Source organism: Podarcis vaucheri, assembly GCF_965113315.1.
Source record: "Podarcis vaucheri genome assembly, chromosome: 15".
Classification (NCBI taxonomy): Eukaryota; Metazoa; Chordata; class Lepidosauria; order Squamata; family Lacertidae; genus Podarcis; species Podarcis vaucheri.
Genome location: NC_138753.1, coordinates 18,358,241 through 18,374,077, shown reverse-complemented (window position 1 = coordinate 18,374,077; position 15,837 = coordinate 18,358,241). Strand labels below are relative to the sequence as shown.

Below are 15,837 nucleotides of genomic sequence, written 5' to 3'. Positions count from 1 at the left end.
GTCCAAGTAACAGAAGAAGAAAAAGAGAATCTAGCAACCTGGATTACCTCACAAGTTCTGCTAGAGAATTTTTGCGGCACTTCTTAAAAAATTACAAATCACCTTTCTAGGATTTACCTTTTGTCATTATAAGGCAAAAGGTCATGATGCAAGGAGCAGCATGTTATTCAGACCTGAGCAAGATAAAATGTAATGTAGAAAGGAGGTTAATACTTCTTGGCAAGTATGCATTCATTTGCTGCTAAATACTGAAATTCTTTTGGTGAAAGCTTTTTAAAGCAAAGTACAGCTAGCTACCCTATGCAGCAGTTAATATTTGGAAGTAAAAGGCAGCCCAACACTGAAATCATAGGGAGAATATATGGGAAGAGTGTAATTTGTCCAATGCACACTCAGTATTCCTGCCAACTTCCTCCTGCCTCGGGCATGATCAGTGCAAGCCAAGATTTTACAGTCAGAAATAAACTAAGACAGATGCAAGAGAAAGGAGCAGAATCCAGCTCATTTCTCAATATTTATTGACTGGAAAAACGAACCACACTTCAGAACAATGTAATTCACACATTTGAGTATCAGTTAATGTTGAGCTTTCTTTTTAGACAACTTGTTTGTTTCACATTAACTGATATAATCATCTTTGTAATAAAATTCAAAATAGGAAAAAATAAGTGTAACCCTAACTAACACTTGAGCAGATTTCTGAACTGAATATATACTTACACTCGGGGATTAGGTGTGGTGGCATCTGAGCTGTCTTCGTTGTCCTACCAACGAAAGAAATATTTTTGTCAGCACCTTGGACAAGCCAGCTGGGATGCTGCCACATTCCTACAAATATCCTCTCTCACCTTGAAGAAGATTTGGTCTTTTGTCTCCAGCCAGAGCTGGAAGAGTGCTGCTAGCTCCTTCTCATGGTCTTGTGAAGAGCCTAAGGTGAGAACCGAAAAAGAGGAAAGGGGAGTTGTTACCAACTGCTGATATCTGAGCTACAGTAGAGGTACTAAAGATGACGTAGGGTGAACCCACCTTAGCCAGGGCCTTTATGCAAAAGGACATGAAGCAAAGGCCTTTCAATGCATTCCCCCTTGCAATGTTCCAATTGTGACAGGGGCGCATAGTGTGACTACAGTTGTTGACTCACATGCTGTGCTGCATCCCAGTTGCCTTCCACTTATTGGAGGGCTGAATGTCTGCAGCACAGAGCTTGTGTGACTCCTGGAAGCCCCCTGTACTGCACAGTCCTAAACTGCACAGGGAGCCTCCACCAGCAGAACTGATATCCCAGCATAGACATAACTCCAGTGCAGTGAGGCAGGCAGGAGCACAGTGGAGTGGTCAGCAAGTGTGTCTTCACTCTCCCTTGTCATACAATTGGAATTGGGATTGCACTGATACATCTCAAAGAAGTCTTCCAGTCCTTGAAGCTGATTTAAAGCCTTGGCCGTGACAGAGAAGGAGGTGAAAAAATAGGGAAAGCAACATTTATTTGCCTCTTAGTAGACAACTGGGAAGGTAACATAATGCAAGATCCATGCAAGAGAAGTTTTTTTAAACACACACACATACACAATGATTTTATATAGTCAAAAGTCTACTATACACATAGGACTATACAGGTATAAGGGTAGTAATAGAGGATGAAGCAGAAGATGTTCAGCCGCTCCAGCTCCAAATGGAAGCTAAATGCCTCAAGAGAACAGCAGGCAAGACTTATTAACAGGAGGGGACAGAGAAGCAAAGTTACTTTACCTATCAGTTTCCACTGCTGAGTTTTCTCTTTGAATTCAACAAATGGAGAAAAACTGGAAGGAGCATCTGTAATAAAAGATACCGTAATGTTTCATATGTTTAGACATTACTGGGATACCCTTTGTCTCTAATTGTCTCCTGTAGGATGAGATAGTCAACTGTTGGCTATTGGTACACCTTATTCTAAAGTATGAGACAGGACTCAAGAAGTTTCAGTGGAATCAGTTTGTTCATTAGTGCTGGTGATAACCACCACCAGAAGGCTCTGTGCAGCTAGGTACCTAGAGCTCTGTCACATCCATCCATGAGGTGTCTGCATTCCCCTCTGCAGAAGCAGCCAGGGCGTGGGAGAGTAAATGCTTTTGTGCAAAGCTTTGTACAAGGGTTTGCATGAAATCAACTCTAGATTTCAGTTCACTTTTCTTATGCAATGCTCTTTTGCTAAGATGGAAATAGCCCTTCCATGTACAGAAGTGGCTGGGCATATCTGAACCCAAGCTATCGTCTCCAAGAGCCACCTTGCCATGACAGTACAAAAGATGTGGGGCTGCAATCAATGTAGTCACTGTGCAAGTGGAACAACTTTCACTTGTGCAATGGAACTTTCCCCTCTCCTTCCCCCATGCACCCACACAATCTGTTCTGAGGGCTCCCCATACCATTTGGAGCAGGTGGTGGGAAGGAATTCTGTTGTGCAAGCAGAACTCATTCCGTTCAAGCAATTACTTCACTGGATTCAACTCAAAGATACAACAGGTTGCTGGCTATCTCTTTTGAATTAAGTTTTTCAGGAACAGAATCAGATGTTAAAGGGAACAAATTTGGAAGATAACAATCTGGATATAAAGAAATGTATCCCTTCTGCAAAAAATTATCATTTCACATCAAGTGGCTACCATCATAAATAAGGAGAACAGGAAGAAAGGGCTGGATCTAAGCCATCTATGACACAATGCAATTTTATAAGCAATAGCTGTTCACAGGCCATGACAGATAGCCAACTTACTTCATTCTTGGCACAGCTCAAGAAGAAAAAACCCTGGAAAAAAGTGGGACTTACCTCTGCTGTCACCTGTGAGATACTGCAGTGCAGGCAAAACAAGTTCTGACCAGTTGGGGGCGAAGGAGAACCAACTATTTAATGTGCTGGCAGGGGAAGACTGCCAATCCATGACTTTATCCTCAAGCTGAGCAAAAGAAGGGAGGGATGGTGATAATGAGAAATACTAGTGAAATCCCAAACCATCTTGGAAATCACAACTGAGACAGAAATACTTTAATCAATAAATATAAATAAAGCACTTCCAAATCAAAGCACAGCAGATGGAATCAAAAAGACTGCAAATCCACAGAAATGAACTATCTAATGATGGTTAAAAACCGTAGTTTTGGAAGGATCTCTTGGTGGGGACAAAATGAAGGACAACAAATACAAAAAAGAAACAACAGATTGTTTTAACAAATGAATAGGCACCAATTTAAACACTCTTAGGCTAAACGTATCAACTTAGAAGGAAGGCCCACTAGCTAGAATCTTGGATTAACCGATGCCTGCTAGTGCTTTCTGATTACTTGGTGCATTTTCATCCTATTTCTTGCTTTGGGGGAGGGGGGAAGTAAAGACAAGACTGTTGGACCAGTATTGCAATTCTGTAGTGTCATTTCTAATTGCAACCAAATATTCAAGTTATCAAAATAGGTGTATTCCACCATTCCAATAAACACACAAAAATTCTTTTTAATTTTTTTTTAAAAAGAAGTAAGGCCTACTGAATTTGATTGGACTTACTTCCACTTAAGTGTATAAATAGGGTTATATCCTAATCCATCCAACTCCCAAGAAAGATGTCCAGGAAAAACTCTTACCACTGAGAGACTAGCAGGGCCTTCTAGAAGCAGAATCTCCAGAAGCAGAGAAAAGAAGCTGAAGGATATTTCATTTACTCCAAGACACGGCTTGATATCTTCAAGAGGCCTTTGACAGAAGATGAACTGGCTTTAACTGAATTGGCTTAACTGAATTTTGAGAATGAGGAGGCTTAGCATATCTACCTGTTTCTTTCTTTGTATTCAAAGTACTTTCATGTACAATATTTCAGCAATCTTACAAACAAAACAGTAAGACAAGAGTGGGGAACCTGTGGCCTGCCTCCAGATGTTGCTGAACTCTCATCATCCCTAACCACTGGCCATGGTGGCCGGAGCTGATGGGAGTTGGAGTCCAACAACATTTGGAGGGCCACAGGTTCCCCAACGCCTGCTGTAAGATATGGTAATACTAACCTATTTTCATGACACAATTTTTTGGTTTAAAGGTTATCTAATGAATTTATAGCTGAGGCAAGTTATGACTCTGTCTTACCACCAGAAGGCAGCAAAAAGGCATTAATCGCTGATGGATCTTCAACTTTTTGACAAGAGGAACATACAACATCATTATTCCTCACCTGGAGCCTATTTACATGTATATTTTCAAATTACACTCTCTCCTCCTACCATCTTTCATGTGCCCGTGTGCCCTGGAGGCTGACTTTAAATTACATTGCTGCATTACTGCACACCATGCATTTTATTTTCAACCACTATGCAACCCAGAATATAGAAAGACACCTTATTCATACATGCAATTTATATGGGCTGTATTAACTATGCTGCATCACTTCTACCAAGACAAAAAAGCTTCTTTGTGCTGAACTTTTCTATTTTGATTCATTCCAGTGTGACTAGAACTGGCTTTGTTGTAAATATGCCTCATTGTGTAATTTGTGGACCACATCCATTGTGTGCATTCTCTTCTGGAAGGAACTTACTCTTCTTTAACAGATGAGAGAGATGGGGGATCCCAGATAGGCGGGATGGGGGATGGATTCTGAGACATTGAAGGCATCCCTTCAGTGTTGCCAAGGGACTCAGAGAAATCCTCTGCTTCTGATTTAATCACTTTTAGTTTCTTCTTCTTCTTCTCTTCCTTTTCCTTCACTTTCTTTTTAAGGACAGCAAGGTCAAACAAAGCTTCAGTTTCAAAAGAGAGGGAGAATTTGTAAGTTGCACATTACAAATTAAGAAGGGTGTCAAATATCAGCCAAGAGGTACAGTTGCCCAGACTTTAGCTTATGGAAGAATGCAGAAGTGCAAGTGTGACCGCCTCTTCTGCCACGTCAGAGTAACAAAAAGCTCTCAGTGGAAAAGATGTAATACCCCATTTTACAGCAGTTATAGCTGCTGACACTGTTTCAAGAGCTGCTGCTGAAGGAATTCAGAAATGGTTTGATCACATTACAAGAAATAGCTAAAAAGCAAACTACAGTGGTGTCCCGCAAGACGAATGCCTCGCAAGACGAAAAACTCGCTAGACGAAAGGGTTTTTCGGTTTTGCGTTGCTTCGCTAGACAAATTTCCCTATGGGCTTGCTTCGCAAGATGAAAACGTCTTGCGCTTTTTTTAAAAAGCCACTTGAAGAGGCGCAGTTGCGACGGACCGTGCTTCGCAAGACGAAAAACATCGCAAGATGAAAAGACTCGCGGAACGCATTCTTTTCGTCTTGCGAGGCACCACTGTAGGCACATGGTTTTAAAAACATTGTGAATCACAGCCAATATGGTTTAGAATCAGAGGATTTCTTGCATGAATTGAAATGAAATAGAACCCAGTTGTAGGATGTGGCAGGCAAGTATAATTAACCAAAAGAGCAAATATGATCAAGCCAACCCAATGTTTTTTGCATTTACATAAATACAAACATAGTATTTTGATTCCTTGGGACGCAAGTGGCGCTGTGGGTTAAACCACAGAGCCTAGGGCTTGCCGATCAGAAGGTCAGCGGTTCGAATCCCCGCAACGGGGTGAGCTCCCGTTGCTCGGTCCCTGCTCCTGCCAACCTAGCAGTTCAAAAGCACGTCAAAGTGCAAGTAGATAAATAGGTACAGCTCTGGCGGGAAGGTAAACAGCGTTTCCGTGCGCTGCTCTGGTTCTCCAGAAGCGGCTTAGTCATGCTGGCCACATGACCTGGAAGCTGTACACCAGCTCCTTCGGCCAATAAAGCGAGATGAGCGCTGCAACCCCAGAGTCGTCTGCGACTGGGCCTAATGGTCAGGGGTCCCTTTACCTTTACCTATTTTGATTCCTAAACACATTTTCAAGAGATGTGCAAGCAAGCCTCCTTTTGAAACGAAAATGAGATATGGAGAACTCAAAAAAGGGACCCCAAGGGTTATCTAGTTCATCCCCCTGCAATGCAGGAATAGTATTTCAACCAAATTTATTTTGTCTGAGAAATGATTGCTTAAAAGCAAAGGGCATCCCCAATATGGAAAGCATCATGTTATTGTGGACTCTCCCTGACTATCACCAAGTGACACTGCAAATCTTGCCACATTTTATTTACTTATAGTTTTAGCTCCCATTGGTAGTAAAAACTGAATGATACAGTGACAGATGTTCATCTGCTAACAACTCCAGCTAAAGAAAATAGTAAAAATGCAGTCATGTAGCAGCCTTGAACTTGATTCACATACCTGCCAAGGATCCCTTCCTACCAGCATTCACACGTGTCATGATATCATTCAGAGTCAGATCCCCAGTCATGAGGTCAGGATGGCTCTATACAGGACAAAGAAACATTCAACAAGGAGAACAACCATAAAGCAAAACTGGAGAATGAAAGACACTTGTTGAGACTGAACTATCATACATTGCTTTTCCTATTGTTTTGCCAATAAAAATTATTATTTATACCAGATATACCTAGAGAAAATCTCCACTTAAAACTACAGTTCAAGCAAAATTGAACACAAGCACCTCCCCACTCGTGCGTGACTACTGACACATGCATTGTTTTTGGCGTTGAAAGGGGACAGGGTGGGCCAGAACAGACCTGCACACATCCCACTGATGTGTGCAGCAACCCAGAATGGAACCCCCACATAAGCAGGGATTCCCCTGTACTCAGAAATCTTCAGGTCATTCTCACCAAGTGTCTTTGGGCTATAAACCCGAACTCTCTTCAGTGGGAGTAAGCCTCATTTAAGTCAATGAAACTTACTTCTAAGTAAACATGCTTAGGCTTGTGCAGCTTCTTATTTAAACCAGGGATGGGGAAACTTTCGCCCCCGAGATGTTGTTGAATTACAACTCCTTAATCTTCTTTGACCACTGGCCATATTGGTTGGGGCTGATGGGAACTGGATTCCAACAACAACTGGTGTGCCACAGATCCCCCACCCCTTGCTTAAACTTTCAGTCTTGCTTTCTGTAAGTCAGAATAAAAACCAAATTACACCATCATGCAGCTAAGGTACATCATTCCAGCAGGTTCCAAATTGTCTCAAGTATCCCAAACCCTGTCCAGGATATAGGCTGGATTCCCAACTTGCCACTACAACCTCTTCCACCTGAACACCCCAAACTTACATATTCATGCTGTGATCAAATGCACACTTACCTGGAAGTAAACCCCACTACACACAGTGGAATGTACTTCCAAGTAAACATGCTTTAGGATAGGACTGCTAGCAAGGAAGGAGGAGGGCCTTATTCTCTGGGTCCCTTGCTGCAGAAAGAGGCACTAGCAAAAGAGTACTAAGAAGTAGTAGCCTCCTTATGGTTTGCTTACAGGTTGGCGCTTGCGTTTTTCATGATGTTTTTTCAGTATCATCTTCAGGTCATTCTCACCAAACTCCAGTTTATCTAGGGGAAAACGAAGTCAATGCTATCAAAAGTTTGCTGTAAATCTATTTAAAATACATTTTATTTTGTAAAACAAAGACATTTTCACTTGGTGGCATAATGCAGATGGTTAATTAAGAAGATATAAAATGAGCCTTGACACTTCAAAAAAAAAAAGTATGTCAATGTGCGTTAATATAGTGGCAGCTACTACATGCAAAATGCCAATACATTTGTGTATTGTTGGCAATATATGTTAATACATGTCAATCAGTTGTAAAAGTACAATTTTAATTGTATTTTAGTATGGTTTATGTATTTTATATGTACCTCTTTTGTTGCTCTCTTTATTGTTTGTGTATGTGAATGGCCTGACTGGCTAACAAGCAATAAAGCTGGCTGGAAAACTAGGTTGGATCATGGCTTGAGAGCAATAATGCCCAACACAGGAGGAAAAGAAAATGGCCTTTAACAGTCTTTTAAAAATGGAAGGAGGTGGTTTCTAAATTCTAAAACTAAGAAGGAAAATCCTGTGAGAAAACATCTTTTTAATGTATAAAGTTTTCAAGATGAGTCAGACTGAGATACCACTTGAGCTTACCTGCTGTTTTCATGTCTTGGGTTGATAATGTGGGGATTACTCTGAGAGGAACAGTAGGGCTTGGGCAATGGGCTGGAGAATTTGGAATCCAGGAGCTCAGATCTGAAATGCAACACAATAGTGAGGTTTCAACAGGGATAGTAGCAGAACAGAAGCCACAAACCTGAGCACAAGGCTCATTTCTCTAGGCAGCAGATGCACTCATACATCCAAGTTATTTAGTAATTTTGCTTTTTCAATCAACTGAGTTGAAAAAGTATGGCTCTATTTGAAAGGCCATAGAAAGGGGAAGTACTGTTAATCAGGATATTTTCCTAATTCTAGCTCTAAAACTTATAAAGCCAGCCATGATGTTTTAGTATGTTAATCTGACTGAGAAAAATATTTAGGTTTATTAGAAAGCACCCAAAATAAAGAACTCTGTGAGCATAATTTTAGTTAAAGGATAGTAAAAATGTTGAGAAAGGCAAACTGGAAATAAGATCTGCTCACTTCTCAAGCAGAACAGGGTTTAAGAAGAGGGCACCAGAGGGGAACTACATTGATAGAAAAGATCACCCAGAAGATACACACATACTTAGAAGGACATTAGTCCTACAGATGTTAAAAAGTACGATTAGCCTAATCTTAAACATGAATATGCTTAGAGCACAAAGTTTCCCCTGTATCAGCAAATGCACATTCAGCCTAGCATTTATAACCCATCTTCCATTAAAGTCATGCTACAGTATTATATGGTCCAAATAAAAATATCCATGACGTTGCACCATCTTTATAGGCACACATGTCTGGGGTTCTCACAGTGGCCAACAGGATTCCTGTGGGAAACCATGAGCACTCTGCCCTCCCATGGTTCCCATCAACTGGTACATATGCAAGTGTATATCATCACTGATTTCCATGTTCAGGTTTTTAGCTGATACAGCATTAAGGACTTCTCCATCCACACTTCACTTAGAATCATAGAATCATAGAATCATAGAGTTGGAAGAGACCACAAGGGCCATCGAGTCCAACCCCCTGCCAAGCAGGAAACAAAAGCTTAAGAAGTTTTTGTTTATTCTAAAGAATACCCTGCCATTACCTTCTTCATCTGAGGATAAGGTGGTGTCTCCACATTCCTCTTTCACTTCCCTGAGGATTTTCAGGAACCGTCGATGTGTTCGCCGGTCCCGTTCCTCAGCAGCACAAGCAGCTGCTGAGTATTTCCTCTTCAGGGCCAGATCTGGACCACCTTTCCTAGCAAGCTCCAACAGATGCTGAAACAGACGTATGCATAGCAACATGCTGAATTCCATCTAAGCTCCTGTGACTTACAAGAAACATATACATTAATTTTGTAACGTTTAAACAAAAGCCCATCATGTAAGTCACCATGACAGCCAAGTGGATGGGGCAAGATACACATCTTCTTAATGAGTAATATGCAAGGATGGAGGAGTTCTAATATTCAGGGACCAAAATCAAAGCCTTAGGAACCAACATGACTTCATTTAGGCAATGGTCAATACATGCCACTACAAAGGCCGGGATCCAAAAAGCTAATAGTTGTATGCAGAAAGGATTGAACATTCCCAAAAGGTTTAAGCAAATCAACTTTTAAAAGGAGACTCCCATGCTGCAACATAAATGGCTTTCAGAAGTCCCTTTATTTTCTAATATTATTTACTTTGGTATGTGGCATAGGGGAGGGGTCACTGCTCAGACTTAGAACATATGGTTTGCATGCACATGCTTTAACTCCTGGTAGCACCTCCAATGAAATGGTTCTCAGAGTGCTCTGTATCCCAGACAGCTGCCACCAAAGGAAACCACGGCAAGCTGGATGGCAGAATGGCCATATGCATTAAAGGCAGCTTCTATTTTCATAGTTACAATGGTGCTCTTTAAGAAACCTCAAGCATGCAGACCCCTTAAGCGCCGAGAGCTAGTTTCATAGTTCTTTGAATCCCAGCCTTGTGTGAAGACACCTGGGCAACCAAATGAGAGATTTCTCCAGTCTTAGTGACAAATACTGCACTAAATCTTATATTCTACGGAACATTTGGTTTATTCAAATGCTTACATTCCGGGAGGAAAGGATCTGTTTCAGCAACCGGTAGAAGTACTGCTGTTGGGAACTGAGGTAGCGCTTGTACTGAGACTTGAAGCAAAGCTGTCGATACTTCACCACTTCAGGATTGAAGTGTCCATCTGTAACAAGAACATGTACCATGGTTACTGCTGTTTTGAAACCTGCTGCCTGAAAGCTATTTTTCATTTTTTATCCAAAAGCTGCCACATGTCAGATCTCAAGAGAAGGAAGGCACTTACCCCACCAAAAAAAACGGTTATGCAATAATCATGTGTATTGGGGTAGAGTAGAAGGCACTTTACTACGGATCAAGAAGAAATTGAATATCTAACTTTTACCCTGTCAATGGGACCCTGACCACATAGAAAGGGGAACTGGGATAATGCAAATTGCTGATGCTGGACTTACGAATGAATAATTTCAACACACACAAAGAAAGAAGGAAATGGGATAGACTTCCCCTTCCCTTCTCCCCACCCCCTCAAACTGCAGGACAGGACAGAGATTGGATGAGACACAGAGTGTGAATGTATTGCATATGGGAGCACTTACAAATGTACAGCACTACAACACAAACAGCAGCCTATAATTAGGAGGGAAAAGGTGACTTCCACTTTCAGGACCTACAACTTGTCACCTTACATAACAAAGTCAAGAAGCCAGGTTAAAATACAGACAAATCTGCCACTGACCGCGGAAGAGTTTCTGGGCAATGTGCAGGGGGTTCCCAAACCGAAAATTCTCTCCACTGAACAGGGACAGAATAAGATTATTCTGATGTTCAGTGTTGCTTTCTGGGAAGTGAGGCAAAAACTTTTTCAGGTGTTCTCGTTGCGAATCCGTCAGCACCTCCTGCCATGTTGAAAGACTGACAACTTCAAAAAAGATTTCAGGCTACAGAAGGGTGGGGGGGAGAGGGAGAGAGATATGAATGAAATAAAATCCTTCAAATGTGATCCAAAAATTCCACTTTTGAGAAATGCAACAGTACCATATAAAGCTCCTCAATTTTGTATTTATACAAAAAAGAAAAAAAAGAAAATTGTTATGGACTGATAATATAAACTAAGAAAACCTGTTCTTTAGCAGGAAAAGCTGTTAAGTTACAGTATGTTCCATTAAACACTGTTGAAAGGCTCTGAGTTTACAGACCCAATGGCGTAGTTTGCACGTCAAGGTTAGCTGTGTATAATGACTTACTGTGAACAGGCAGCATCTTATGCATGCTGCACAATCACTCATGCTTCATTGAAGCTTGGCTTATCATTAGATCTGAACTTAAGATCTATGATTCTCCTGAACAAACTATGATGAACAAGGCTTCACGAGCGTTGTTTGCTTGGGAAAAAATACCATGATCCCAGGTATAGATATAATGATAATCCATGTTTCATAACTTGTTGCTCCTGCCTGCTGCAAGGGAGGAACTAAGCAGGCAGCGATCAGGTAGCATGCACTAACATGTCACTCAATCACTGTTACGTCCAGGGTCAGAAACCTGGCCCTCTAAATGTTGTTGCAGTCCAACTACCATCAGCCCCAGCCAACACAACCAATGATCAAGGATGATGAGAAGTGAGATGCGCAATTAACTTTGGCTTATCAGGACATGCAAATTGGGTTACTTAATGGTTTCTTACAGACAATGAAAGCAAAGAAACATGATTTGGGTTTCCTTCACATCAGTTGCCATATACCCAAGGACTGGATGCTGCCCAAGTAACAAAACCCTGCTGCCTCTCTCATGTCCTACTTGTGAGCTTTTCAGAGGTATGTTTTTGAAGCTGTTCCTGTCTAATTTAGTTATCAAATGTTTGCTGAGATGCCACCACTTTTGAATTATTCCTCCAAAAGATAGCAATGGTTCCTTCTCAGATCACACTGTTGTTTTACACTATATGGAAGAAAAAAGGTTACTCCAGTTCTACTTACATCTTCCAATAGATCTTCTGGCAAGCTAATTCGAATGGATCCCAGCATGCAATCCTCCATAATCTGTGTGCCATTTCCTTCTCCAGATGGCCCCAACTCTAATGGGTCAGTGAGCATGTGGTCCAAAGAATCCATTGTTCATGCCCTAATGAAACACTAGAACAAAAAGAAACTTACTGTAACCAAGAAGCTATTTCACAATTCCACTATAAGCAGGTTTAATTTTAAATAAAGTATATTTAATTATTATTACAGACCAACTCAGTTGGCACTTATTTGAAAATCATGTTTGTGTGTGTAGCTCTTACTGCTCTTGGAAAATAAAAGCCCAGTTTAACACTTCACACTTTAAAACATACTGTTCTACTACAGTATAGTATAGTTTGTTCTCTGTCCCTCTCCACAAAAGCTCTTGCAAAAAAAGCTCATATGTGCTTACCAGGAAGCAGAAAAAGAAGCCTTGCTGAATTCCTCAGGATTTGTGTGTGGTGGAAGGAAAGTAAAAACATAATAGACAAAGTGTGAACTGCTGCCAGAGAATGCCTGGTCAACAGGAGGTCTTTCTTAGTTACAGGTAACCAAGAGAGATGTGTTTTTTGCAAGCCTGTTCTATGATTGAGTAAATAAAAGGTGTAACTATTGATTATAGAACAGCTTCTAATCTAAAGAATTACATCTATGCATACAGAACAATTTCAGTGTCACAACAACAACATTTAACCGAAATAATAAAAATACATTACTATTTGGCAAAATAATGTAATTCATGTTCCAAAATAATTACAGTGCCATGTCTTGAGGAATTACTAAAAAGGAAAGTTCATTACTTGCAACTGGTGATATTTACCTTTTATTTGTAGAACACCCACCTTCTCCAGCTAGGGACTTGGAACATCAGTTACAGAGGATGGAAGCAGACATATAGCTGCCATCTGAAATATATTGGTCCTGAGAAAAAGATTTATTCTCAAATGAACAAGAGTCACATTTAAAACAATGTATTTTATTAATTGAATACTGCCAAACCAAACAAATTTCCACTGAATGGTGGGGTTTTTTGGTGCTCCGTTACAAAAACAATTTATCAAAATGAGTACACCTCACTTATCTTTTGATAGAAATTCAGACAATAAAAAATAAAGTCTCTGTCTTCATCAATGTTTTGAAGAAAAAAGGGAGGGGGAACCAGAAGTTTATCTGCTATGCCAGCAATAAAAATTGCAACACACTTTTGGTCAAACAGAGAATTTGCACTTCAGCCCCAGAAGAACATTTGGTTGCCCACATTGCTGGGGTTCTTGCTACCATTTGGCTAAGTCTTGGGTAACATTGGTCAGTCTAGGTTAACGTTCATTAACTTGGGAACTTAATGAGAACAACAAGGCATTCAGTTTCTGTGGTCATGCATCTTTCTACTTTTATTAGGAAGAGTCACTGGCTCTATCTAAACCATGGTTTGCTCAACAAATCAAGAGTTGTCTCATAGTCAAGCACATAATGTACAGCTCATTCCACTAGCTTGTTTTCTAGCTGTTCTTACCTCATGCAGCTTGGTAAGCATCGCAGTGGCGAAACAAACCAAGATTCAATAAGGCTGTTTGGTTCACACATGACACCAAATGATGGTTAAAACAAGCCACAGTTCATAAAGCACCAACAAATCTTGGTTTCACATTGTGGTTTGCTGCCAAAAAGCAAAGCATGGCTAGTTTGACCAGTCTGAATATTCTGGGAATAATTTCATCAGGAAAGCGGCACACAAATAAACAGAGGATTACGATGAGCAACATACAGTATAAGCAAATTAAACAACCAAGTGATAATTCATAAGGCCCCACAATAATATACAAAAATAAAATACAGAAAAGCAAAAATAATGCATTTCCAAAATCTAGATCAATCTGTAACCAATTTTAAGCATTGCAATCTTCTAATATAATATGCTGCCAAGTTACTAAGGAACAGATTTTAAGAGTTATGTTTAGCACAAATAATTATAAGAACTGTACATGGTAAATTTCTGGTACCTTTTCCTTCAGTGAGCTTGAGATTGTGTGCATGGTTCTCCCCCTTCCCATTTTATGCACACAAAATCCCTGTGTGCTAGGTTAGGCTAAGAGATGGTAACAGGCCCAAGGCCACTCAATGAACTGCATGGCCAAGTGGAGATTCAAACCCTAGGCTCCCATGTCCTAGTCCAACACTCTAAATGTCATACAATCTGGGGTAGAAAATTTTTCAGAGCTGTATTTCTCCAAATAATGCTTTCCACTTCTTAAGTTCATTAGTAACAATGAATGGAACTTTGTTCATTTAATACAAATAAAACAGACATGCTAAATTAGATCTCTCTTCAAAACATTCCAAAATGTTCTGATGAAAAAATTGCCACAATTTTTGTCTGGAAAACAGTCACCACTGCAAATTTCATCTTAGAAGAAGCATTCCCTCCTTCATGGAAGAGAGAACAGGGGATTGCCACTTCCATGATGATGCTAGGAAGATCTACATGCATGCATCGTACAAGGCACCCCACTTCCACTGATTCTACTGCAACCCTTCCACCAGCAGTTGAAGACTGCTTTATTCTGGCAGGCTCTTGGGAACAGACTGTTTTTAAAGGAAAGGGCTTTTAGTAGTACTGTTTTGACAATCTGCATTTTAATATATATATATATATATATATATATATATATATATATATATATATATTGTCCAGTAGCACCTTAGAGACCAACTTTCACGTGCATTTTAACAGACTTTGTTTTATATTGTTTTAATTCTCCTATAGTTTAACCACTTTTGAACCGTTACCTTTAATGTATTTTTAGCTTTCCGTATTTCACCTGCCCTGCTTTAATTTCTATAAACCAACTTGAGCCCTGGTCTAGGAAAAAGACAGGCTATAAATAATAACAACAACAACAATCCTTCATCTATGTTATAATCCCATCCTGTTTTGGAAGGTCACCTGACTCTCATAGGAGCAGCTTTTGGGAGCTGCATGGCTGGACAGTGGGAAGCGGGCATCCCAATTTTGCACGAATAGATGCGTCTTCAGCCAGCGCAAAAAAAAAATAATTGTGGCCAACCCCCTAAAACACATGCTTCCTCACCCACCCACCTTTGGGAGAATTTCCCTCATGATACAAGCTTAGCCTGTCAACTACACTGGTAATCCATTCCCACTGCCAACAATTTGATGAAGCAACAGCCTTTATTGTCTGCAGAGCCAGGTTAGGCTGTGCACCTTACAGGCTTGCACAGGCAAGAGCAGAGGCAGCCCCCTGCCCCCGAGGAACTTACACTCTTAAAAAAGGCGAGGAGGGGAGGCAAGGGGAGGGCCCACGAGCAAAGACAGTTCCCCCCCCCATGCACCTCATTCCTGCCCCCCACAAACCCGCCTCCCTATCCTGCCCCTACCTTCCCCACGTTCCCTCAGGTATATATATTCGCGCCCCCTCCCCAAAGTTCTCAGTGCCCCCCTCAAACTTTGACCCACAGGAGACCTTCAGCACCACACGCGCCTGCCCCGTTTGATACCTCAGAGGCCTCTGAGGTGAGTAAGAGGATCCGGCCCCTCCGCGTTCCAAACAGACGCGCGCGCGCACCCCCCTCGAACCCCCGCTCACCTGCACCCGGCTCAGGCATTCCGTTTCCAGGTCGAGGTGGTGGTAGTGGTGGTGGTTGAGAGCGCATGCGCCGACGCACGCGAGGCCTCCCCTTCCAGGCGCGCGCGCGCCGTGGGCGCGCCCAAGCTTGAGCCTTCCCCTGCCTCCCGCGGAAGGAAGGAAAGGAACGAAGAAACAAAACGTCG

General features: G+C 41.3%; 1 protein-coding gene across 6 annotated transcripts in view; it reads right to left on the bottom strand.

The window, feature by feature from the left end:
- The window catches only part of NFRKB (nuclear factor related to kappaB binding protein), a 26,133-nt gene extending 10,331 nt beyond the window's left edge, over positions 1 to 15,802 (bottom strand). For 2 of the 6 annotated variants that reach the window (XM_082201134.1, XM_082201139.1), the window contains exons 1-16: positions 15,653 to 15,798; positions 13,561 to 13,704; positions 12,868 to 12,968; positions 12,021 to 12,176; positions 10,781 to 10,982; positions 10,080 to 10,207; positions 9,099 to 9,273; positions 8,015 to 8,116; positions 7,361 to 7,434; positions 6,264 to 6,348; positions 4,560 to 4,761; positions 3,616 to 3,724; positions 2,810 to 2,936; positions 1,750 to 1,815; positions 849 to 928; positions 721 to 764 (exon numbers count right to left, since the gene is read on the bottom strand). In XM_082201134.1, the coding sequence (XP_082057260.1) occupies positions 721 to 764; positions 849 to 928; positions 1,750 to 1,815; positions 2,810 to 2,936; positions 3,616 to 3,724; positions 4,560 to 4,761; positions 6,264 to 6,348; positions 7,361 to 7,434; positions 8,015 to 8,116; positions 9,099 to 9,273; positions 10,080 to 10,207; positions 10,781 to 10,982; positions 12,021 to 12,155 (1,529 nt within the window). In that variant the 5' untranslated portion in view covers positions 12,156 to 12,176; positions 12,868 to 12,968; positions 13,561 to 13,704; positions 15,653 to 15,798. Of the gene's footprint in view, positions 1 to 720; positions 765 to 848; positions 929 to 1,749; positions 1,816 to 2,809; positions 2,937 to 3,615; positions 3,725 to 4,559; positions 4,762 to 6,263; positions 6,349 to 7,360; positions 7,435 to 8,014; positions 8,117 to 9,098; positions 9,274 to 10,079; positions 10,208 to 10,780; positions 10,983 to 12,020; positions 12,177 to 12,867; positions 12,969 to 13,560; positions 13,720 to 15,563; positions 15,626 to 15,652 lie in introns of those variants that run through there. The other 4 variants (XM_082201135.1, XM_082201137.1, XM_082201138.1 and 1 more) reach the window with 4 other exon arrangements.
- Positions 15,803 to 15,837: the final 35 nt, after the last annotated feature.